The sequence below is a fragment of the Bidens hawaiensis genome, unplaced genomic scaffold (assembly GCF_021521415.1).
Source record: "Bidens hawaiensis isolate Kalapana, Puna unplaced genomic scaffold, B.hawaiensis_p1.1 tig00013803_1, whole genome shotgun sequence".
Classification (NCBI taxonomy): Eukaryota; Viridiplantae; Streptophyta; class Magnoliopsida; order Asterales; family Asteraceae; genus Bidens; species Bidens hawaiensis.
In genome coordinates, this window is record NW_027492178.1 from 31442 (window position 1) to 55309 (window position 23868).

Consider the following 23868-nt stretch of genomic DNA (forward strand, 5'->3'; position numbering starts at 1 on the left):
CTAATCAGCATCAGCACTAGCACTAAAATCAGGCTCATGTGGTTTTGGCAAATTCACCAATTCTCTACCGCCACCTGTCTTCAAATCGCGGTTGCGGTGGACCCCACGAAGCGCATTGGCCGCAAACTTCGATACCAACAAGGTAGTACCAAGGCTGCCAGACCCGCCACCACCCGCCAATTCCACTTCCACTTCCTCCTTATGCCGCCTCTTGCAATGCCGTCGCCACGCTGCTTGAATGAAACAAGCAGCCCATGTCCGCCACTGGTGCGAGTAAAACCTGAAAGTATGCTGCACTTGTCTACTATGCAGCCGTCTGAACTGACCCGCAACAAACTTTAACTCATCAGCTGGTAACGCAAACGCCTCCACTTCTCTTAATGCTTTAACAGTTCGAGTCGATGACGGGAGACTAGACCCGGTTTTCGGGTCGAGGGCCCACGTTAGAAGCTCTTCTCCACAGAAATCTCCTTCTTTAAGTAGACCGCGATTATAGAACCCGCTTCGGCCGCCATCAGTGGTTACACTCTCGAGGGGGCCACGGATTATGAATAGCATTTCATCAACGGGATCGCCTTCGCGAATAATATAAGAGTGATCGGTGAATAAACACGGATTTAATCGCTCGCAAATGGCATCGAGTAATCTCTCGTCCATGTTTTCAAACAACGGAACCTAAAAACGAACAAAATCATTATTTTACGATATGATCAAAAACCAAAAGTTCGGTTTATATTTTCGTAGAAACTAAATTTCCAGTTCGGTTTCGGTTTTGCATGTAAGCAAAACAAAAAAAAAAAGGCGAACCGAACCTAAGGTACGGATTTTCTTGTTTAATTTTGCATGTTAAGTAATTTATAAAAATTTAATAAATATTGTAACCTACATATTTTAGCCCGAGTGTATAATAATCAATTAATCGTAAATTAAAACAAAATATTTAGGTACAACTTCATTACTTGGGCCCGATTTTCTTTTTTAGGCCCAAATGGTAAAATTGAAAGAACCAAAACCGAAGCGAACCCACATCGAAAAAAATCAAAACTGAACGGTTTTGCAACAACTCAAAAACCGAATTTTAGCCCAAACGTGTAATAATTTTTGGTCCAATTATTTTTTTAAAGCCCAAATGGTAAAATCCTAAAAAACCCAAACAGAAGTACACAACCGAAAAAACAAAAAAAACGAACGGTTTTCAGAAACCCAAAACCCAAATTTCGGTTCACGATTCTGTTTGAGCCGAAAACCGACCTATGCAGATGGTATGGAACTATGGATATACGGAATTTACCCGTTTGACCAACGAGAGACAAAGATGTCGTTTAATATCCCGTCTAAGATCTTTAGGTAAACTTTGAACCAAACTCTCTTCATCGACTCCACGGGTTTCTAACCACTTGTACTGATCATACCGTCTCACACGCTCACGAAGGTCCGGTGGAAGTAACCGGTGGTGCATCCACTGCTCCGAGTCACGCCTCTTAACCCGCATTTCTTCAAGACGGATTGTAAGCGATTGTAAATACGTCTGTTACAATAAACATTTCATTATCTGCACCCAAAAGGGCCCGAAACAACAGATTTTAATAATACATAATACAAAGTTACAAACCTGCATGTTACCGATCAACAAAGCGAAAAGAATAAGCCCGGATATCGCGAGTGTTATCGAAAATAAAGATTCTCCTGCATAAGTACTAGTTTGAAGCCCTTGCCCAAGTGTACTGTCACAAATACAAATATTTATTATATTTAATAATTTTAATTATTAAATTTAATTATGACGTCATCCGGTTCTGAAAACCGTTTACCTTAAGTTCTGTAGGCCCCACCACAGGCAATAACAGTACTTTAACACAAACTTCTGTGATGAAACAATGCCTGATGACAATGCCTGTTTAAAGATCCCGAAATCAAACGGCGGGTTGTCACCGTCCGGGGTGCAATTCTCGGTCAAAACCGAGCTGCTTACGTTTCTCCAGTCAACATAACCCGACATGTAGTCGTTTCCACAATATAAAAAACTTGTGTCGTGGCCGCTTTTTTCACACGCTTGTTGCCAACACGTGTCGTTACGCTCTATCGATAGTAAATACCAAAACGCCCCAACTATCTGAAATAAAATGAACACAAACATTAGAGTAAATTCTGGTTTTCGTCCATGTGGTTTTTCCAAATCTGCGGTTTTAGTCCAATAGTTTCAAATTTGAGGTTTTCGTCCCTGTGGTTTCATTTCACTTGCAATTAAACCCGAATGCATTAACCCCGTTAAGTCTGGTCGTTAAACCCATCAGAGTACCCATCACGTGAGGGGCAGTTTTGTCCTTTTTTCCACGAAATACACTCCAGCCCCTCACATGAAGGGGGCTTGCGAATTACGGCTGGGGTTTATTTGGGGAGAAAAAGGACAAAAATGCCCCTCACGTGAGGGACGTGCTGATGGGTTTAACGACCAGACGGGGTTAATGCATTCGGGTTTAATTGCAAGTGAAATGAAACCATAGGGACGAAAACAGCAAATTTGAAACTATTGGACTAAAACCGCAGATTTGGACAAATCACAGGGACGAAAACAGCAGTTTACTCCAAACATTAATAATAATAATAATAATAATAATAATAATAATAATAATAATAATTACATGACTAGCAAGCATGTATAGCAACAAATAATACGCAGCACCAGCCCAGGCGGTTTCAGCAATAACACCAGCGGTCCGTTTTAACTCAGAAGTCAACGGCACGATTCGTGCAAATCTTGGAATATATTGAAGTAACACCATAAAAAATAATGCTTGTTTTGTAGACAGTACATCTGAGCCTCTAGACCTATGCAGATATCTCCATATAACAATCTGCAACATTATAAAATAATAATGTAACATTAGTACATTACATGTTATGATGTTAACCATGTGACAATAATATTTAAGCTTTAAGCGCGCGTCTAACCTGTGGCAACGGGAGGACCGAAAGAAAATCAATAATAAAATACCACCGCAAATATCGTCTAGCAATTTGTGCAGGATTAATCACAAGTTCACCTCGACCAAAAACACGAGACGATGGTGCAATATACGCGGTTCTGAATTGAAGTGCCATGTGAATAAGATAAAATGAATCAATAATGGTCCTCAAAGTTGTAGCTATAATGGCTAACTTTCGGTCTATACCGAGGCAAGTGTTGGAGTGATCGAAAACCGGGAGATAAAAGAAAAGCGGGTCCACTGATACCGCAAAAATGCATGAGACTACAAAAAATTTGTTCCATGTCAAAAGGGTGTTATCTTGCGGGTCGAATATCTTTTTCTTTGATGCTTTGAGGTCTTCTGCAAAAACTGCTCGCGATGTTCCAAATCCGAGTGTCGTGGCGATTGACTTTAGTGTTTGTGAACCTTTTCTTATTCCTTTTTTGAAAGATTTGGTGGGATTCTCGGTTGAATGAATTAGTCTATCGAATGTTCGTCTGTTATTAGGAACCGAGGAACTAGGAGATGATCTTGAATCTAAATCATCCAACCTGAAATAATGTCGTAAAGCTAAGTTAGAACTGCACACGCTTCCCCGCATGACGTGTTTAACCTGTTTATCTAGATGTGTCAAACTGGTTGGTGGGTTGGTCAATAATCAAGTCGTAAATGTGTTAATCGGGTTGATGATTTGTAAAATATCATTAAATAAGTCATAAATGGCTTAGCGGGTCCACTTGTTTAACTAAACAGGTTAACCCAAACTCAACTAGTTTTTCAAATATGCTAACCAAAACCTGATATTTCTTGTGTCGTGTCAGAAATTGTCACCCCAACATAATACATTATTTTATTACATAATGTAAAGTATTTAATATTTATGTGGTTTTTTCTACTTAAAATTGGTTATGTATTGTATTCTCGCAACCGATCTATATAAATAAAAATGAGAAAAGAAGTTACCTCATAAATTGGGATCTTGATCTATATTTGAACATTTTAGCAAGTCTTTACACATAAATCCAACTGTAAATCAATAAAAATAATGAACTAGATCAAAAAATACCCAATTATCAATCCCTAACATGCCCCGATTTCCATTCGCAAAATCGATCAAATGCCCCTTATGATCAATGATATTAATACTTTGAGATGATTAATAAATCTGATACAAATGCCACTTTATATATATTGTTTGTGTTTTAACCAAATGCATGTTGATTAACATCAGAAAAAACAAAATTAACCATCACAAACCAAACATATAGAAATTGATCAAGAACAAACACAATAACTTATTACATATATACAGATTGAAACAATAATAATCAATAATAATATAAAACATGAGTAGAAACCGGACTTACAGTTGAAACTAAACAAATGACATGATTGAAGGAGTTAACATCGGAGATGATTTAGTTATGTTGTTGAAGGAAGAGAGAGAAAGTGATGAGAGAGAAGATTCTGGGACAAGAAACAAATGGGGAAAAAGGTTTCTAGTTTTGGTAAGTCCGATGTAAAACGAAAAGTGTTCAGATTTGGTTTGGTTTGGTTTGGTTGTTTAATGTTTAACGTTGTATTGTTTTGAAAACCGCCTTTGCATTTGTTATGGTACTTTCTAGATTCAAGTATCAAAAAGTTATATTTAAATAATAAATGTTTAATTAAAATGAATTGCATGTTTTTTTTTTTTTTTTTGAACTAATATTTAAACAGGATCTTCTAATTAAAAAAACTGAAAGCAAATAAAAAAGGTTTGAATTCGATGAGCATTTATAATAACAAATACTCGAGGCACCACGGGTACTGCATTGACTCATCGGCTTGTTCAGTTACACCAGGTCTCGGTTTATGAAATTGACTGTCAAATTCGTGAAATCGAATAAGAATGCTTGTTGTTTGAATTCGGTTTGACAATGCTTGTTCGGTAACACCTCCCGAATTACAATCAATTAGTTGAGAAAAAGAAGATGAATCATGAATGATTAGTTGTCATGTAACTTACTCGGCTTGCGTAAAAATAAATAAGTGATCATTTGTGTAAAAATAAATAAGTGATCATTTTCATCATCTCTATATAAAAAGTTACTAGCTAGCAAAGAAGTTTGTTACATTTTATCGTGTCATATATGCTCTAAACCAAACCGTTTGATATGTTTTATAAATATTTAAACTAGTAAACAAATTTTTAAATTAATCACAAAACTAAACTACCAAGACGTTTAAACTTAAACTGTTTCATGATTTCAAACCAAACCATCAACACCCCTAAAAATTATCTACAAATAAATAATAAAATAATAACCATACCATAATCATAATAAATTAAGGAAATAATAGTATTAAGATAAAAAAAATTCCAAAAGGTTTTCAAACAACCACCACAAATCATGCAAACTTCAAACAAAACCTTCAAATTAACATTAAAAAAAAACACTAAACCAAAATTCAAAAAAACACAAAACCTTGAACATTATCTTCAAAACATAGAAATTCCAACCAAGGTAGCCACAGCAACGATGAAAACATCAACGATCCAAAGGTCTAACCCGACAGCACTCGATTTTGGAGCTTCTACTACTGGCGTAGTTACGGCTGGAGACTCATTAGGCGACAAAGCCGGTGGCGGCGAGCTATGTTTGTGAGACAAAACAATAACTTCAAGCTTCTCACCCTTCTCACAATGTCCATCGGCACCACTAATAAAAAAGAATGCAGCTGACTCGTTAACCTTGATCACAGTGTTACCGTCCTTGTACTCTTGGATCGGCTTTGTTCTAATGCATTTCTTGTAATCTCCTTCCTCCACTTGTAACACCGAATCGTTCTTCGAATCATATTTAAACACTAAACACAAATATTAATAATAATAAAGTGTTTAGTGTTAACATATGTAAAAATATTTATAAAAGTAACGAAAATATGTAAAATCGACATTTACCTAGCGAATCACCGATCTTGAACCGTTCATGTTGAGCCCACACGTTTAGCGCGTTAGGAGACGTAGGGATACTCCACGAGTTCTCTTTTCCACCAACTGGAAACTCTGTCGCTTCGTACGTGTCAAAGTTTAGTGAAAACAAAATTAGACACGTAACGAAACACAATAGAGAGAACCTAGTTGAACCCATTTGTCAAGAACACCTAAAGATTGAAAACACTTGATTGAATAAAATGTTTATCAAAGCAAAAGATTTTTAAGTTAAGAATTGTAGGGTTTTGCATGTGGTGAGAGAGCAATTTATAGATGTTGTGCTAGGGTTTGAATGGACTATATGGAGTAGCCGTTTGAGTTGGAGGATATTTCGTACTTGATAACAAATTATCATCTAATTCAAAATCAAAACAAAATTTGAAAGTTGAAAGAGGATTAAGCCGTTTCATTTTAAATTAATTATCTTAATAACTATAAAAAGTATAAGTAAATAATGGAATTTAATACATTGAAAATGTTTTAACTTTTTAAAATTTTAAATTTGGTGGGGGATGAGTCTTTTGATTTGTGTTGTTGGAATAAAAGTTTAACCATTAATTAGTTAATTAAAATTTTATATGTTTAATAGAGAACCATTTTTATAACCACAAAATTACTCACAAATCACAATAATATGCAAAGGGGAATTTGGTATTAGCACAACTAATCTGTTCCATTTATCTATGTGGGCTATCAATAGATTAAGCAATGGGCCTTCAAGACCTTCTTCCTACAAAGTTCAAACTAAGTTTCTAGAGGTGTATGAAACTGGTTTATAAAAAAAAGAGGGGGGGGGGGGGGGGGGGGGTTTCTAAGTTTCCCATCACCGGTTTTTTTTCAAACCAGTTTGGTTTGAGACCGGTAAATAAAGGGGACAATGATAGATTCAGGTTGAAACCGATTTTCATAAAGTTCATTTATGTTTGGACGTTACTTAATAATAAAAAACAAAGAAACAAGCATGTTTCCATATAGTCACGGTATAAGCAAAATGGTCATGTTCATTTTGTTAATTTTTATTATATAACGTAAAAATTACGCTACCAAACTCGCATGCCGCGTTGGCTACCAAACAAAAAGAAGCTCAAAATCTATAAACGTGTTTGGTTAATTGGTTAGTTAACTATGTGAGTAAATTAAAAGAAGAATAAAAAAACAGAATAAATAAAATTTGAGGGAATAATAAAAAAGGCAAAAAGAAAATAAAAATAACTGGAGTAAATTGTTTTTTTTTTAACCTCATGATGTTTATATTTGTTTGCGGATTTGACCCGTTAACCTAACTTTCTTCATTATCTTAACGGGAGATAATGAATAAAGTCAGTCTAAGAAACAAAATTCACAATCAAGTTAAAACATCAGCGGTGTATTTAACCAAAAGTTTCATTCTTAGCTTAAAGGGATATAAGACGTAAATAAAAGAAGCCCAAAAAACATTGTACTCCACACAATATTACCGTCCGTACCAACTAAATGCTAGCCAATTCATACCTCAATTACACTCACGGGAATCAAATGTCAATGTGTCATGATCTATACCTTGAAACTATTCTCTATTGTGAACGAGTGTTAAAAGTTACAAGTACTTTACCCTTAATATTTCAAGTAATTTTTCATATTTTATTAAGAGAATCGCATAAGTAGCCATTTTTCGTGTGTTACACGTCTATATTAATTTAGAGAAAAATGACGTCTATAACCATAAGCCCATGAGACGCGCAATTCCAATACGCAACTCCAGAACCGTGTATGAACTCTCAGAGCGGGATAATTATGCGTAATTGATTTGAATCTGTGTGCCTGTGTGGTTTCAATCTTTCTAAGACTACATGAAAGTAACAGGAGATATATGTTTCAATAATCCATATATTTTGGAACCTAGCGAATTCAAGATCTATATTCCGAAAGAACATTCTTAAAGAATGAGTGGGATTTCTTTTATAAAGTTGTTGACTTGAAGAATTTTATAAAGTTGTTGACTTGGAAGAATTTTATAAAAGTTGTTGACTTGGAAGAAGAGTAGTTGTTAAATGTCATGGTACTATACCAATGAAAATTTCGAAGTATTTTTCTTCATCTTTCTATGTGTTATACATCTATACTTATTTTGGAGAAAATTACTCCTTGTATCCATAAGATACACGCAACTCGAGGGTCATGTATCAGCCCTCCATAGCACATGAGACACTTGTCATAAAAAAAGGTAGGACCAATGACTAAAATGTCTATTTTACTGGTCAAAATCAATAAAATGTTTATTTTAACAAAATATTTCAAAAGGGTACACGCTAAATCTCGTCGAGTGTCGACCCACAGAGGTTTAATCATTAATTCGACGAGATTTATATCCAACTTAGGGGTAACTGATTGCGGTTGTGAGATTCGAACATTTCAAGACCTATATACAACTTATAATTCTTTGAAGCTGGAATGCATGCCAAGGAGGAACTTGATTAATTTGAAAAATTAATCGGGCATTATTGGATTTAGAGCCGTCACGAGAACGAGTGCTCGATGAATACACGTACTCTATTACATGACGATTGATGAGTTTGATATAGTTTACTTTAACTAACTTGAGGTTGGCATGATTGAGCCTTTCTAGAACTACAAGTATTAAGTGAGACATGTTTTAAACATTCACAAATGTTGGAACGTTTTTTTATGATTTATAGTTCAAAAGCATTTATTTTGCATTTTTAAAAGCGTGGGTGGGTTTAATTTTATAAGGTTGTTGACTCAAAGAAAGTTTAAGTAGTTAAATGTCATAGCCTCATAGGTCCTTTTACTTTACCCTTGAGGATTCCAAGTATTTTCCATGTTATAGTAAAATAATCACAAAAAATAGACATTTTTCATGTGTTGTATGTAGTCAATTAGCCATGTCACTAAAAAATTACACGCATAACCATGAGATACACCACTCCGAAGTCGTGTATAAACCCGCACATTTTAATTTACTGTAAGTTAAAATGTACGCCAAACTCAATAAAGTTTGATTTATCTCTTATCTGATGAATCTGATACAACTTAGTGTAACTAATTGAGGTTGTTCGGATTCAAACTTTCAAGAATTGTTTACAAGTATTAGCAGGATTGTCTTCGAGATTACGAGTATAAATAATGAACCTTACGAGTATAAATAATGAACCTTACATGATTTTTTTTTCCCAATTAAACATAAACAAATCAAGTAGACCATTTTTTTTAGTTATTTTTGTTAAATTTCACTTGCTATTAAGTCCTTTTTTGCAGTTATTCCCTCAATTAAACATAAACAAACTAAACTAGGCCAACTTTTCACTTATTTTGGCCCAATTTCACTTATTAATTTATGCCCCCCAATCAAAATCATGTCCTAAACGGTCGTTGAGCCTATAATTATGTATGGGTAAGCTCGTAGTATTAGGTCTTGAATTTTGAAAGATGTTTCAAGATCTGAATTTCGAAAGCATTTCAATGTAATTTTCTAAAAGCATGAGTGAGGTTTCCTTTTATAAAGTTATTGACTTAAGAAGAGTTATAGTTGTTAAACATCATAACTACATTAAATATATTTATTTCATCGTGTTCACATTTCTTTCCGACTTCTAGTGAAATTCTTCATTTTTATAATCTAAGTTGGCACCTTTTCCCGACGGTGAGTACCGGCCCGTCGCTTCGGGACAGAGAAGGGAGAGTAGGAATGTGACTTTACTTCGGCGCAATAGCTGATGGTTTGTGAGAGATGGTGCGAGGAAGAACAGAGGATGTGTGGCTTGATTCTAACACGGTTAAGCTCCTCGTTTGGATAAAATATTGTAGTTAAATCCAAATACTAAGTATATGTAGCCATTACCATTAGCCAAATCAAATTTTATTGCTATCGAGAACGATATATGAGAGAATATATAGTACAAAGAGTCGATCTAGAGATTTGCTTCCAAAAATGCTAAAAGAGTTCAACGATTCGTTTAAGTATTTAGGTTTGATCATTTTGCTACAATACTTTAATTTTGTATATTGTTATCACAATTATTTACTCTCCCGGGGATCTAGAATTTTAAGTGATTCTTTAGGACTGCCCTGACGAAACCCTAAGATTATTATGCCTATTGTTCATCGAAAACCCTATCATTTCTCATGCACCACCACCATCAGCCATCCTTTCAAGATATGGATAGAAAAACAAATTGAATGGGTTCAAGGTGTGATTTAGGTTGATTCAGTCGATTTCTTCTTTAGAGGAAGCTCTGGTGGTGAATATGCTCAAATCGGGGAGGCTGACGACATTTCAAAGGTGGGAGAAGGCCAAACCTAAAAAATTATTTATTGTATGTTTTGTGAGACTCGAACCTACACCACGTTAGTAATAATTAACACCTGACGTCACTAGACGAAGATGTATGGATAAAAGATATTTTTCTCCACCCATGCTTTAATATATGAATTAAATGCTTGTTTTACAATTTGATACAAGGGCAATATGAAAACAAATAAGAGTCGGTGTGTGGTTGAAAGAACGTGGTGCCCAACCATATAATCTGGCTAGTTCATATATTAAGGTTATCCTTCTCTCTTATAAATATCTATTTGTTTCTATTGTAACTAAAGAAACCGGATCGAGGATCAAATAACCGTAACATTGATGGTTAACATAGTTATACTTATTATGTGTGTTTGAATTTTCAAGTAAACGTCTCAAAAAATAGAGTAAAGATGTGCATAGCTATTAGCTATATTCATCTTATTACTATTAATATTATTATAATTTAATAAACTACTTCTTACTATGTTATCAAATATCAATAGCTTGTCATGTTTCTACAAAAATTATCTTTGTAGTTGAACTATAACATTAAATACCACAAGTAGATGTTAAAACCAATCTACCAAGATAAGGTTTTAAGAAAAATTTCTTTTTCTATCCGGGACCTAATTTGGGTATTTAACTAATGTTTTTTAATTATATATAGCCTTACTCTAAAATTTTTAGTTATTTTTCTTATTTTCTTTTCTTGTAAAATTTTAATTATCTATTAATTGTTGAATCTAATTATCTTAATAAAATTATTAAATAAACTTTCATAGAGAAAAATCGTTTAAAAGTATTTCTAGTTAAGTAATAATAATCAATGAAACGACACAATCCTTTTGGCCATAATTTGTGACTTGATTTTTTGGGTTTTCTTTTTCAGTCGCTATATCACGTGCACCGACACCGACCGAATTTCTCTTTGCCGGAAAATACAGATTTAATCCGACTATAAAATACTTGCTTGTATCATGTATATATTTTACTATTACTTGTATAAACTTACCAAGTATTATTTCATTATTATGACTCTATTTAGTAACTAATCAGTATTTTTACCATATCCACGTTTGATAAAATGTAGAATGACCTAAGACGAGTATACCGACACATGACAAAACATTTGTTTAGATGCAAATTCAAAGTAGTCGGCCAGATCCGTTAATGACATTCAATTGAGGTTGTAGGGTACTGTTGGAATATAAATCATTATTTATTTCGATATGTGCCCACAATAGGATATTCCGAATATTTATTATTTCCATTTTAAAATGAAAATTAAAAGAATCACTTGATTAATTTATATATTATTTTTAATATGATAGATAAGACGTTGATATAACTATCTAACTCTGTTAATTTTTTATCTTTCGGATTTAAATCTAATAAGCACTATGTACACGTGTTTATTGATGCTTATGCATAGAATGCGTACCCATATACATACCTATACCTTTTTTTATAATTAGTAGTTTTTAAACCCCATGATGAAATGAGGGGTCCCTTTTTTAAAACATTTGCACAAATAACGTTGTTGCCCTCAAGGTGGATGAGCACCCTCGGGTCCCCTGATCAGGTAGGACAACCTTAGCATTGACACAGCCACCACCCTTTCGGGTAACTTCTACGGGTTCCAACCACAGGTCCACAGGGTTCACTCGCCTTAGAAATATTACAAGGCTTGTGTGTGTTTGTTAAAAGTACCGATGACTTGATACACGAGTAGTGACTATTCACTGTTGTCGGTTATGAGGGTTTCGACTGGTTCCAAAAGATTGATATGACGTATACACATTTGATTTGATTTGATGCTGGACGGGTTCCGTGAGATACATCCATGGTACCCCTATGCTACATCTCTTCAATACATTATTTTTTTCCTTTTCATTTCTTATTTGGCATTTAATGTAGTTTTTATGTAATAACATGTAGTATCTAAAATTCTTAAAAATCCAAATACACTATACTGTTTTATATTATTTTATACGGGTTTAAAGCAACTAGTTTATTTTTATTTATTTATTTATTCATTATATTTGTTTGTTGATAGCTATCATTTAAAAAAACCATAACATTATTTAGATGCTAAAACGATGCTAAAATAAACGGGTTGTTAAAAAAAGTATGTATATACATTTTATTAAATATGTGAGTTCGTTTAAAGAAAAACATAGTGTTTATAGTACATTTTAGTGATAAATCAAATATGACAAAAACATACCTAAATGAATTATTGGTTATGAAATCGGTAGGTGTCATAAAGATTAGTTATGATCAAGGTCGAGGTCGGGACCAACTCCCCTCATGTGGGTCTCTCTCGTATACTGAATCCAATTAGTCAATTTTCCGTCACCAACCATGTAACCTCTACTTTGAAAATATTGATTATTTGTAGGGATGACCGGTATATATAATTTGATAATGACATGAAAAACTTAAAATTGATATAATTGAGTTATACACGTGACATCCTCTACCATTCAAACAAAAATTAGTTGCACACATGTTAGGTTTTTTCTTATGGGCTAAGTTATTTCGACAATAGCTAATGTTCTTTGAACGTCATTGACTATATGACCCGTACTGGTGTCAAATGTTGTCTTGCGTATGGATCTATATGACTCGTTTGGACCTAACTTAACCATGTTATAATGATTACTATTAACAATAACAAATGAAACAACCCGACGAGGGAAATGATGGATTCCTAAGGGAAATATGTTGAACTACCATTATGCTTAAACATTGAACAATCACACCAAACTGCTTAGCAATTAAGACTCTCGTTTGATTGAACTATATATGCCTCGTAGAGTCCTGCATGTTTTGTTCATGTGAGCTCATGAATGAACTATGCCTCACAAATTGTTGCCTCTTTTGTTGTTGGACCTTGAAATTTGGACGCCCAAGAGTATTTGTTTGCACGAAAGGCTCTTTCTTATATGTTTTGCTTGGCTAAACCACCGATTTGATCTTCAACAACAAACTCTTTTTCACCTAATTTTGTTGGACCATTCTATATTGTTTCACCAAATCTATTGTCTTATCAGCATCGAAGGCGTCATCCTCATGAACAAATGACAATGATGCGTCAAGTTTTCTCCAGAGGATATCTTTTGACTCGGATGGAACTTTATTACTTGTATTGAAATAGTCAACACATTTATAACTAATATTGAGATGGTCAACAATTTCAATAATAAGTACGAGTATTTTTTACATGTATTGAATACTCGATAACCTAGAAACACATGGCAACCCATAACACACACATATAGGGCATATATATATAAACACGCATATGTACAATGAAAACTCACTTGAATTAACAAAACTTATGAAAACCTAATGTTACAACCTTTTTTTTACACAATGATTATCAACGCGTAAAAGAAAAATTAACAAAAAAAAATAACACGAGTTATACCGTGTGTAGCATTTTGATTGTTACACGTATAGCACGTGCAACAACGTCTTGTTACACATATGCATACTCTAATCTACTAATGATATTTTGGTAATTAAAAGAAGTTTATGGTTTAAATTAACGGGACCTTCTTATATCTCACCTGCTTCTTTTTTCATGAAACTTCCATAAAAAATACTACCCATGGCCTCTATTATTGGAAGACTCAAGTAAACGTTTTTTTATCCAATGATTAGTAAGTAAAATGGGTATGTGCATGTATGTAATCCTTACAACAATAAAATAATATTGGAATATGGTGACATTCAACTATTTTCATTCGCAGTGTGTTTCTATTAGTGTGATATAATAATCAAAAACGACAACAAACCATTCTCCTTAACTATAGGGTTTTCTTTGAACATGTTAATTATATAATTGCATTAGAATAATTACATATGTGTAACAACATAAACATATATGTGTAATAATACAATCATTATTGTGTTCTACATAGTAATAAAATTGCATGTACGTAATAAGATATAGTCGCACTGCGTGTTGATAGTAAAATTATTTTCGTATTTTTCGTGTCTATCATGTTAAATAACATATGAACAATTTCTTCGTATATATTGACGAAATTGGTGGAATAATTAAGAAATAATTAAGTGAAATAGTTTAGAAAATACCTTGCAAATACCTTCCATCATACCTTGAAACATTGCACAATGATAAACAAATGAGAAAGTTATAGTGAAACTGATTCAGATAATTAAGGATTAGAGTTGAAAAGAAAAACACAATTGTGTGGAGAGAAAATAACGTAACATACCTTTAAAATATACTAAATACAAAAAGAAATTATAAATAATGTTATTGGTTGAGATAATAATAAAAAAAAAATCTCATTTTCACACTTGTGTGTGTATATATATGTGTGTTAAAGAGAGATTTAGAGAGAGAGATATCTATAGATTATAAGGATGATAAATGTCATGAGTCTCCTTGTTATGTGTCTGGTTTTCACTTCCATGTTCACCAACACACTTTCACTAACTAAAGAACAAGAAAACGATCGAATCATCGCGTTGCCAGGGCAGCCGGAGGTGGCATTTTCACAGTTTTCCGGCTACATTACCGTCAATAAGAAACATGGTCGAGCACTATTCTACTGGTTAACTGAAGCTGCAACTCCTAATCCACTCCTCAAGCCTCTTGTACTTTGGTTAAATGGAGGTAATATTATTTTACTCATTATTCCATGCATCATTTTTTGTTTTGTTATCTATAATATATATAAACGAAGACATAAAAATCCTACGTGTCGTGATGTGGTCGCTCTCTTTTTTTTGAAGTCACCAGATTTGATTAATTTTTAAATGAAGGTTTCTCATGCATTTGACCCGACTTCATGGGTATGGGTCTTACCAAACCCATATATGCCTTAAACGGGTTATAACATCTCATTAAATTAAAAATTATTCTCACCAAGTTATTTATGTAAAAATCCTATAATATAGGATATAATAAAAAATAATAACTTATTTATTTTAAAAAAGATATATATATATATATATATATATATATATATATATATATATATATATATATATATTATTTAAATTAAAAAACCAATTTGATAGTAAAAAAAATAAACGGGTCTTGAGTCTCATCAAACCATATGTATATTATTAACTTTCATAATATTATTTAAAATTAAAAAACCAATTTGATAGTAAAAAAATAAACGGGACTTGGGTCTCATCAAACCATATGTATATTATTAATTTTTATAAATATTATTTATAATTAAAAACCCAATTTCATAGTAAAAAAAATAAATGGGTCTTGGGTCTTATCAAAACCATATAGCTTTTAAACCGCGTTATAGCATCTCATTTATTTGTGAAACAATTTATCATACCAATTATTTATGTAAAAATCCTATAAAATAGGATATAATAAAAAATAATATCTTATTTATTTTTAAAAAGATATATATATATATATATATATATATATATATATATATAGGATTGATTTCTTTTGAGAACCGCTTTGAGTTTTAAGAACTCGAAATAACTCAACGTAACAACTTTTTTTTTGAATTTTTGTTACACATGTGTAATACGTAAATGTAAGTAATGTACAAAAAATTGCCGTAATTTTTTACACACCGAATCTACTTTTTACACATGTGTAACTAAAGTTTAAACTTGTGTAATCAACAAAAATCTTTATTCTCTCTCCTGATTCATTTTTTAATCAAGTTTAATCTCAGCCACATATTCTAACTCATTTAATTAAATGTGTGGTCTAAAATTGAGTTATTAAAGTTATTACAACCCATCAAGTTCTCAAAATATCTCTCCCCTATATATATATATATATATATATATATATATATATATTATTTAAATTAAAAAACCAATTTGATGCTAAAAAAATAAACGGGTATTGGGTCTCATCAAACCATATGTATATTATTAACTTTCATAAATATTATTTATAATTAAAAAACCAATTTCATAGTAAAAAAAATAAACAGGTCTTGGGTCTCATCAAAACCATATTGTTTTTAAACCGGGTTATAACATCTCATTTATTTGTGAAACAATTTATCATCAAACCATAAGTATATTATTAACTTTCATACAATAAAAAATATATAAATTAAAAAAATAAATAAATATTAGAACAAACAATATAAAACAACCCCGTAATACAAGGGATAAAAACTAGTTAACATATAAAAAATACAATAAATCATCTGTTTGAGAGTCAAACAACCTCACTCAATTTTGTTAATGGCAATCTACCATACTCCTAAACTATACAAATTTTCTAATTAATGACATAAGAATTAAATTCAAGACTTCCTATCAATCTCAATCGTTTTATATATATTATATATGTTAACTAAAACTACTTATGAGATTTATTGGGTATAAATATTGTGATATGTGTTAAGTAAAACTATATATTTGTTAAATGTATTTAATAAAAATGGGCAATTTCATAGAATAGTAACCAAGTTTCAAAAGTGTTTCAATTAGGTCACTCAACTTTAAAAAAAGTGTTCCAATTAGGTCACTCAATTTTCATATTTTATTAAATTAAAGGTTTTAACATGTTTTTTAGTGTTTTTCTTTTTTGTTTCACATATGAAATCTCTTTATTTTTTTTATGTTGACGTTGAGTGGCGATGTGGATTTTATTTTTTATTTTTGAATTTTAATATAATTAACGTTTTTTAATTTTTTTAAAATCTAACTACATATATTGCAAATTTCGACACCCATATTTTATCCTCCATTTCTTTCTTAACGCACAAAAAAATCAGCGAGACACGATTTGAAGATTTAGTGACCTGATTTGAGAAAAATATGAATGAATGACTTAATTGGAACACTTTTGAAAGTTAGTTACTATTCTATGAGATATTCCCTAATAAAAAAATAAAATAAAATTGATATGAAATGAAATGATTTGACAATGATTATTGTTTTTAATTAACTGACTTAGTTTTCTAATCATACTATGATGTGTAGTTGTTTATGCTTTACCATATTAATTCAATGCATGTTTTTCTAATTTCCTAAAGGCACTTCTAGATCATACACTGATTTGCGATTTAATGGATTTTCTTAAGGTGGTTGGTTTCTTTTTTTAATTGTGTTACTAAGTGAGACATGTTTGTAGCTCAAAATCAGTATAGACGGTTATAATCTCGTCTCAATAATGCTCACTTGGTTTTTTATATTTTATTTCTTTTTAGGGGGGAGGGGGTTCCAAACGCTATTAAATTAAAATAACAAAAACAATATCCCAATAGTTATTACCGGACATTACACCGGTCAATCTATTGATGCAACACGCTAGTCACTTATGAATCGTACTAGATTTAAGAAACCAAATGAGATCACATATATTTTTTTCTTAATAAAATTTCTGCCTTTAAAAAAACATGTAAAACAAAACGTGTGGTCATTTGACCCAACACCTAAAGGTGACATGGATGGTGTCATATCTTAAGGGTTGGTCCCGTAAGGTCAAGTACCACGTGAGTGCACTTGATTTGAACATCCAACGGGCTTAAAACAACCATAGTGGACCCGTCATTTATACCTTTAAACAAACTACAATTAAACCCACTAAGGACCTAGTCTACGAACATTTTTTAAACCTTTAAACAAATTATAATAAATCCCACAAACCTTTTTTAAACTCATGAACCTTTAAACAAGATACAGTTATTGTCAATCTATGATATTAGCAATAATTACATATAGTTATTTATGTAAGAAGTTTGAGAAAATTCAGTGAAAAGAATATACTTTTCACTATGTTCCCGACATGCGTTCATGCCGTTCCACTCTACTTTGTATGATAATTTCTTAAATAGTTGTCACACGCTAAATTCTAAGAGAATCCACAACGCTTGCTTTTGAAGCGTTTTTGCACCTACTTAAACCCTTGCACGAGTTTTGGCATTACTATGTTGCTTATGGTATGATTTTTAAAATTTTGGCTCCCGTGATTCAGACACAGACACTTATACATGTAGAACTCATCGTGCTCATGTTAATAACTTAATATGTTTTTCATTGCAATATAAATACACGCGCCTGAGCACACATACATGTTTTTTTTTAAATAAAAAGACTATGTAATTAATTTTTGAATTAAATAAGGGGTGTTTGGGATTCCTTACTTTTACCTCCTTATAACTTATGACTTATTGAAAGGTTAAAAAAAGGTGTTTGGGATTGATTATTAGTGTATGAGTGAAAAAGTTACATAAGTCACCCGGGCGTGACTTATGACTTATGGATAAGTCATAAGGAAGTAAATATAAGGAATCCCAAAACACTCCCATAGTATAAACATATTAAAACCATATATACTTGTTATCTAAATGCAGGACCAGGTTGCTCATCAATAGCATATGGAGCATCAGAAGAAATTGGACCATTCAGAATTAACAAGAATGCATCTTCACTCTCTCTTAATACATATTCTTGGAACAAAGGTATTTTAAGTTAATAGTTAACTTTGAGTTACATCTCTATAAAACTTTTAGTTAAAAATAGTGATACTTTTTAAACTAATTCTAATTATAGTTTAATTATACGATAATACAGAGGTAAATATTCTATTTCTTGAGTCTCCGGCTGGTGTCGGTTTCTCATACACGAATACAAGCTCAAACCTCAAAGACTCGGGTGACAAGAGGACAGGTATATATATTTCTATCGATATATATATAATTACGTACGAAGGTGTAAAAATATCTATCATATGTTATACTCAAAAAAGTTAGATAAATTAATGTACAATTAACTTGTTATTGCCTTCATAATGCAGCTAGTGATACACTAAGATTCCTCATAAGATGGATGTCAAGATTTCCACAATACAAATATAGAGAGTTTTATATATCTGGAGAGAGTTATGCAGGTATTCTTGTTTTAAGTAATTAATTAAGTTGTGTGTTTTCCTTTGTGTTTTTTATTATCAATTTGTTCTTGAGATATGATGACTTATTTCTTTTTTTTTTCTTTTGTCTTAATTTTTTCTACTTTGCTATCTTTTATAGGTCATTATGTTCCTCAATTAGCCGAGAAAATCCATAACTACAACAAGAACCACCACAATCCAATTATCAATCTAAAAGGGTTCATGGTAAGTTTCATTTTGGATACCGTGCAAGTACATAATAACACAATTAAGTAATTCAGGTCCCGGATCGATAATCAAACACGAAGTAAAGGAATAACTCTCGTTTATATTAATCAGAAAAATCTAATTCAAAACACTAATTATAAACTCTTAAACCCTAACTCGGATTGACTCTTGATGAACCCTAACTCGGTTACATCATGTTCACCATTACGGTTTTGATTTTTACTCAACCGATGCTTCTCCTTTCTTCTGACATACAAGTCTTCGCTCTCGATTTTAATTGATACACCGGCTAACTGTTTTGCCAAGACTTCTTGTACTGCAAGAATATTCTCAAACTCCGTAATATTCGACTGGATCACCCACCCTTGGATAGCGGTAACGAAGCTACGATAGTACTATACTCCGGCCTTAAACCATGAATGAGTATCTGCTTCATACGAGCATCGCTAACCCGAGACTGAGGATCGAATTCTCCAATCTTACAACATAGATTCTTCACTTTATGAAAATATTGTGCGATCCGAATTAATTAAAGCTAAAGATGTACAATTTCTTGGTGCAGGTAGGTAATGCCGTGACTGATTTCAAGTATGATAACATTGGAACAGTAGAATATTGGTGGACTCATTCAATCATATCAGACACAACTTACAAATCAATTATGAACTCTTGCAATTTCACATCACGAAAATACAACGAAAAATGCGATAAAGCATTATATTATGCATGGGATCATGAGTTTGGAGAGATCGATGAGTACAACATTTATACACCATCTTGCACCAAATTCTCACGTAATCATAAAACAAGAAGGCTCAAAAATCCCCTTGTGCGTAGACGCGCTTCGGGTTATGATCCGTGTATTGAGAAGAGAGCCGAGAAGTATTATAATCGTCATGATGTACAACGCGCAATGCATGCCAATTACACTAGGATTCCATATAAGTGGACTGCTTGTAGGTAATGTGATGATGCATGCATGGTTATTTATTTATTAATTGTTTAAGATTGTGATTCTTCATGGTTTTTGCATGCAGTAATGAAATTTTGGAAAATTGGAAGGATTCTCAATTTTCAATGCTACCAACATACAAGAAACTAATGTCGGCTGGTTATAGAATATGGGTGTTTAGGTAAATTGGTCAACCATCATGTTTCAAACCAAACATACAAACTATCATATAAGGTTATGTGTAGCACGCGACAAGTTGGTGATTTCCAGCAGTAACAACCCCCCCCCCCCCTCCCCGGGTGATAAGTTACGACGAAGGGGAGGGGGGACAAGTTCATGTCGCCTGGAGATGTCGTTGGATGATGGAAAATAATGATAATAATAAAAATAAAAATGAGGGTAAAATAACACTACACACCTAAATAAAAATCGTCTCTTTGCTGACATGACAATACGTGTCAAAAAAATCACCCGCTATTTATAACCCCTCACTACACATAGTCTAATGATAACACGAAAATAATTAAATAGAATTTTTGAAAATAAAAGTTATATGTTTCTCTATTCAAGTAAAACATTCTCTCTTTTTATATCCAAATAATTTAACTAAAAAACACATTCATCTATAAAAATTTAATTATTTTCTAAAATATTTCATTCCGTATATTTATCTCTATGAATTAAGTAATATTTTCTTTATTTTTTTTCAATATTTACCTTAATTGAAGGATGTAATTTAGGTCTTAGAGTTGAGTGAAACCACCTATAGCGTTTGTCACATGACCGGCGCAACACAACGTCGCAACGAAACCTGTCTTCTAGCGTATTGGCTATGTTTTGTAACTCTACTTGTTGATTGCCATTTTAAGTTATGCAATTTTTCTATTAACATTTGTGCCTTATTCTAACGTGTACGTTTCACTCTTGGATCAACTTTATATCACAAACGTCATCTTAACTATCTATTTGTTGCATTTTGAAACACAGTGGCGATACAGATTCGAATGTACCAGTTACCGCAACAAGATTATCGTTGAGTCATCTCAATATGACAGTTAAGACACAATGGTACCCGTGGTATGTGAATGGCCAGGTACTCAATACAAATTAACTTGGTCATAAAGTTTTATTGTTTTTTTTAACCTAAACACAACTATATTATATATGTGCATGTAATGTGGAACTAAGTATTAACAACAACAGGTCGGGGGATGGACTGAAGTGTACGACGGGCTAACGTTTGCAACGGTTAGGGGAGCTGGTCATGAGGTCCCTTTGTTTCAGCCTGAAAGAGGGCTTCTTCTATTCGAATCGTTCTTGGCTGGTAAAAACTTACCAGGGGCATGGGTTTAGATGAAAAATGTTGAGTTGATAAGATATATTTGTATATTATAAACATATCATATTGTGTAACAGGAATGCAATAACTAATGGTTGATTTGGTATGCTTCAGACACAAAGTGTTTGAGAAAATGAAATTGAAAATGAATTATACCTAATTGGGAAAAAAAAATCATGAGAACTATTCAACTTTTCAATTATTAATTGTCCTAGAAGAACATGAAAGTGATATGTTTGCACTTCATGCTTCTAGCCTCGGAAGATCGAATTGCATGCTGTGTTTTTAGTATGGAGTTTTCCATGTTTTGTTACTTTAGAATCTTTAATTAGATAAGACAAGGGTATCAAGAACGAGTATGAAATTTATGTTGAAAATCGAACCAGAATTTGAAAGAACTCAATATCTCAAATTAGACCCCTACCGAGGGTGTTGCCCCCGACCCTCATTGTATAGTGGGTTTCGCTCCCTTGAACTATTGAGGTGCAATATCATCAGGAAAATACGATAGTCTTAGAGCAAATACCATGTAAAAATGGCTTATTGTGGATGCTCTTAATAGAGTGTGCACTATAGACCACGTAACCTTGCGAAGTATATTCTATTTTCTCATTTGGTCTTAAATGAATTTTAATTAGTAGTCCAAAATATGTTGATAACACTAAAATCACCATCATAGCACACCACAAACCATCAATTCATTATAATACAATTTAAATTATGATCGTCCCATACACCTTCATAGAAAATATGTAAACAAAGCATTCAAAGAAAAATACAAATCTTTACACAAGTGTGAACAAACAAAGCCCATTCAAATACAACTAAACCGGCCAAAATCAAACACAATAACTTCACCAATGTTGTGAAATAAATATCTAACAACATTTGATCATGACAGGGACTCTTTTTTCTCTATGGGAAAGATTGGAGATATGGCTTGTACGAAGTGGCCTATGTTTTAGAAACATAGCTAAAGATGCTAAATCTTTACAAATATTTAGCAGACAATAAATGATGGAGGCAATGATTAAAGTAAAAAATATTTCAATAGCTAAATCAAATATAGCTTCACCCTCAAAGGGATCGAACCCAAGAACACCATATTTATTTATAATACAACAATAAACCTCCTTTGCCGTCACACCAAAGGGTGTGAGGTCAATGATTAAAATAAGAAAAAAATTACTAAAATAGCACATTTATAGAAAGAGTTTTCAGGTTTGTTCCTTCTAATTAAAGCTTTTAGTTTTATCGCTTACGGATCTCATCTCCAGACGATATGTTAGGGAATACCGTCGATGAGTTAGTAAACAATCAGATAACGACGCGTGAGGGTGGAATACACATGGTTGACGTTGCGTTAAGTGTTATATTATGGTTGACGATGCGTTAGGTGTTAATTTATGGTTGACGATGTGTTAAGCATTAATACTCAACGCATTGGCAACCATAACACTTAACACATCTTTGACCATGTGTTAACTAACTCATCGGCAGTACTACCTAACACATCGTCGGCGATGTGTTAGAAGAGTAACAAATCTGGGAAAACGATTTTAAGGACATATTTAGAATCTCTCACCATTAATGGGCTATTTAGAGAAATTTTCCTTAAAATAATTGAAACTAAAGAAACAAAGACTTTACTAACTAGGAAAAGTACAAAGAAACCAAAGGGTCATATGAAGAAATATTATCACCTAGGATTCGAATCCTCTTAAAAATGTATGACTATCGTATATGACTTTTAATAACGATGGTTGTTACAAGGCTAGGATTACGCTAGAGCAACGTAGAAGAGTAGTTCATAGACACCCAAATCCTAATGCCCAATTTCAACTTGCCCAACGATCTACTATAATTAAGAACCAACAGCTCCTAAGTCAATGCTATAGACACTAATGGCCTTAAACCCAAAAAAAAAAATAGCATCACCTACTTATAACTTGGAATTTCCTACACGTGTTAAAAAATTGTATCACTCTCAAGAGGTTCGGTGGCGGACCTACATCGAAGTTATAGGGGTCGGTCGACACTTATGAAAAAATATTTTAAAGTTATATATATGCTAAATTACAGATCGATCACTATGAGATTTTAACACCGATCATCTTCTTACTCCTTTATAAACTTTTTCTAGATCCACCATGCACCAAAGTGGTTTACAAAAAAAGTAATATATATTAATGGGTGAAGTTAGTGTACAATAATTGTTTAACGTACGATAGGTACGCAAG

At 32.7% G+C, this 23868-nt stretch overlaps 3 protein-coding genes across 4 annotated transcripts; 1 reads left to right on the plus strand and 2 right to left on the minus strand.

Annotated features, from left to right (window-relative positions):
- On the minus strand, positions 1-3570 carry LOC143544932 (putative cyclic nucleotide-gated ion channel 5). Its single transcript, XM_077036906.1, has 6 exons — positions 2953-3570; positions 2643-2855; positions 1812-2113; positions 1613-1724; positions 1292-1528; positions 1-675 (listed from the first exon to the last, which is right to left on the minus strand). The coding sequence occupies exons 1-6, from the start codon at positions 3568-3570 to the stop codon at positions 1-3; spliced, it is 2157 nt and encodes a 718-aa protein (XP_076893021.1).
- A 1735-nt stretch (positions 3571-5305) lies between these two features.
- LOC143544903 (early nodulin-like protein 15) lies at positions 5306-6281 on the minus strand. The gene is made up of 2 exons (XM_077036883.1): positions 5914-6281; positions 5306-5819 (listed from the first exon to the last, which is right to left on the minus strand). The coding sequence occupies exons 1-2, from the start codon at positions 6101-6103 to the stop codon at positions 5452-5454; spliced, it is 558 nt and encodes a 185-aa protein (XP_076892998.1). The 5' UTR covers positions 6104-6281; the 3' UTR covers positions 5306-5451.
- An 8318-nt stretch (positions 6282-14599) lies between these two features.
- On the plus strand, positions 14600-21707 carry LOC143544917 (serine carboxypeptidase 24-like). Of its 2 annotated transcripts, none has more exons than XM_077036892.1 (9): positions 14600-14885; positions 18574-18681; positions 18794-18889; positions 19017-19109; positions 19249-19334; positions 19900-20297; positions 20375-20470; positions 21277-21382; positions 21493-21707. In XM_077036892.1, the coding sequence occupies exons 1-9, from the start codon at positions 14633-14635 to the stop codon at positions 21640-21642; spliced, it is 1386 nt and encodes a 461-aa protein (XP_076893007.1). In that variant the 5' UTR covers positions 14600-14632; the 3' UTR covers positions 21643-21707. The 2 variants fall into 2 exon arrangements, with proteins under 2 accessions (XP_076893007.1, XP_076893008.1); XM_077036893.1 differs by having other exon boundaries at positions 21277-21366; positions 21493-21679.
- Positions 21708-23868: the final 2161 nt, after the last annotated feature.

Bases quoted from the DNA above. Each gene is read 5' to 3' on its own strand.
- LOC143544932 (XM_077036906.1), bottom strand. From the start codon at position 3,570: ATGCGGGGAAGCGTGTGCAGTTCTAACTTAGCTTTACGACATTATTTC. The intron at 2,856-2,952 runs GTTAGACGCGCG...ATAATGTTGCAG, and splicing joins CGGTCCTCCCGTTGCCACAG to ATTGTTATATGGAGATATCT. The intron at 2,114-2,642 runs GTAATTATTATT...ATTTTATTTCAG, and splicing joins TATACATGCTTGCTAGTCAT to ATAGTTGGGGCGTTTTGGTA.
- LOC143544903 (XM_077036883.1), bottom strand. From the start codon at position 6,103: ATGGGTTCAACTAGGTTCTCTCTATTGTGTTTCGTTACGTGTCTAATT. The intron at 5,820-5,913 runs GTAAATGTCGAT...ATTTGTGTTTAG, and splicing joins CAAGATCGGTGATTCGCTAG to TGTTTAAATATGATTCGAAG.
- LOC143544917 (XM_077036892.1), top strand. From the start codon at position 14,633: ATGATAAATGTCATGAGTCTCCTTGTTATGTGTCTGGTTTTCACTTCC. The intron at 14,886-18,573 runs GTAATATTATTT...ATCTAAATGCAG, and splicing joins TGTACTTTGGTTAAATGGAG to GACCAGGTTGCTCATCAATA. The intron at 21,383-21,492 runs GTACTCAATACA...TAACAACAACAG, and splicing joins CGTGGTATGTGAATGGCCAG to GTCGGGGGATGGACTGAAGT.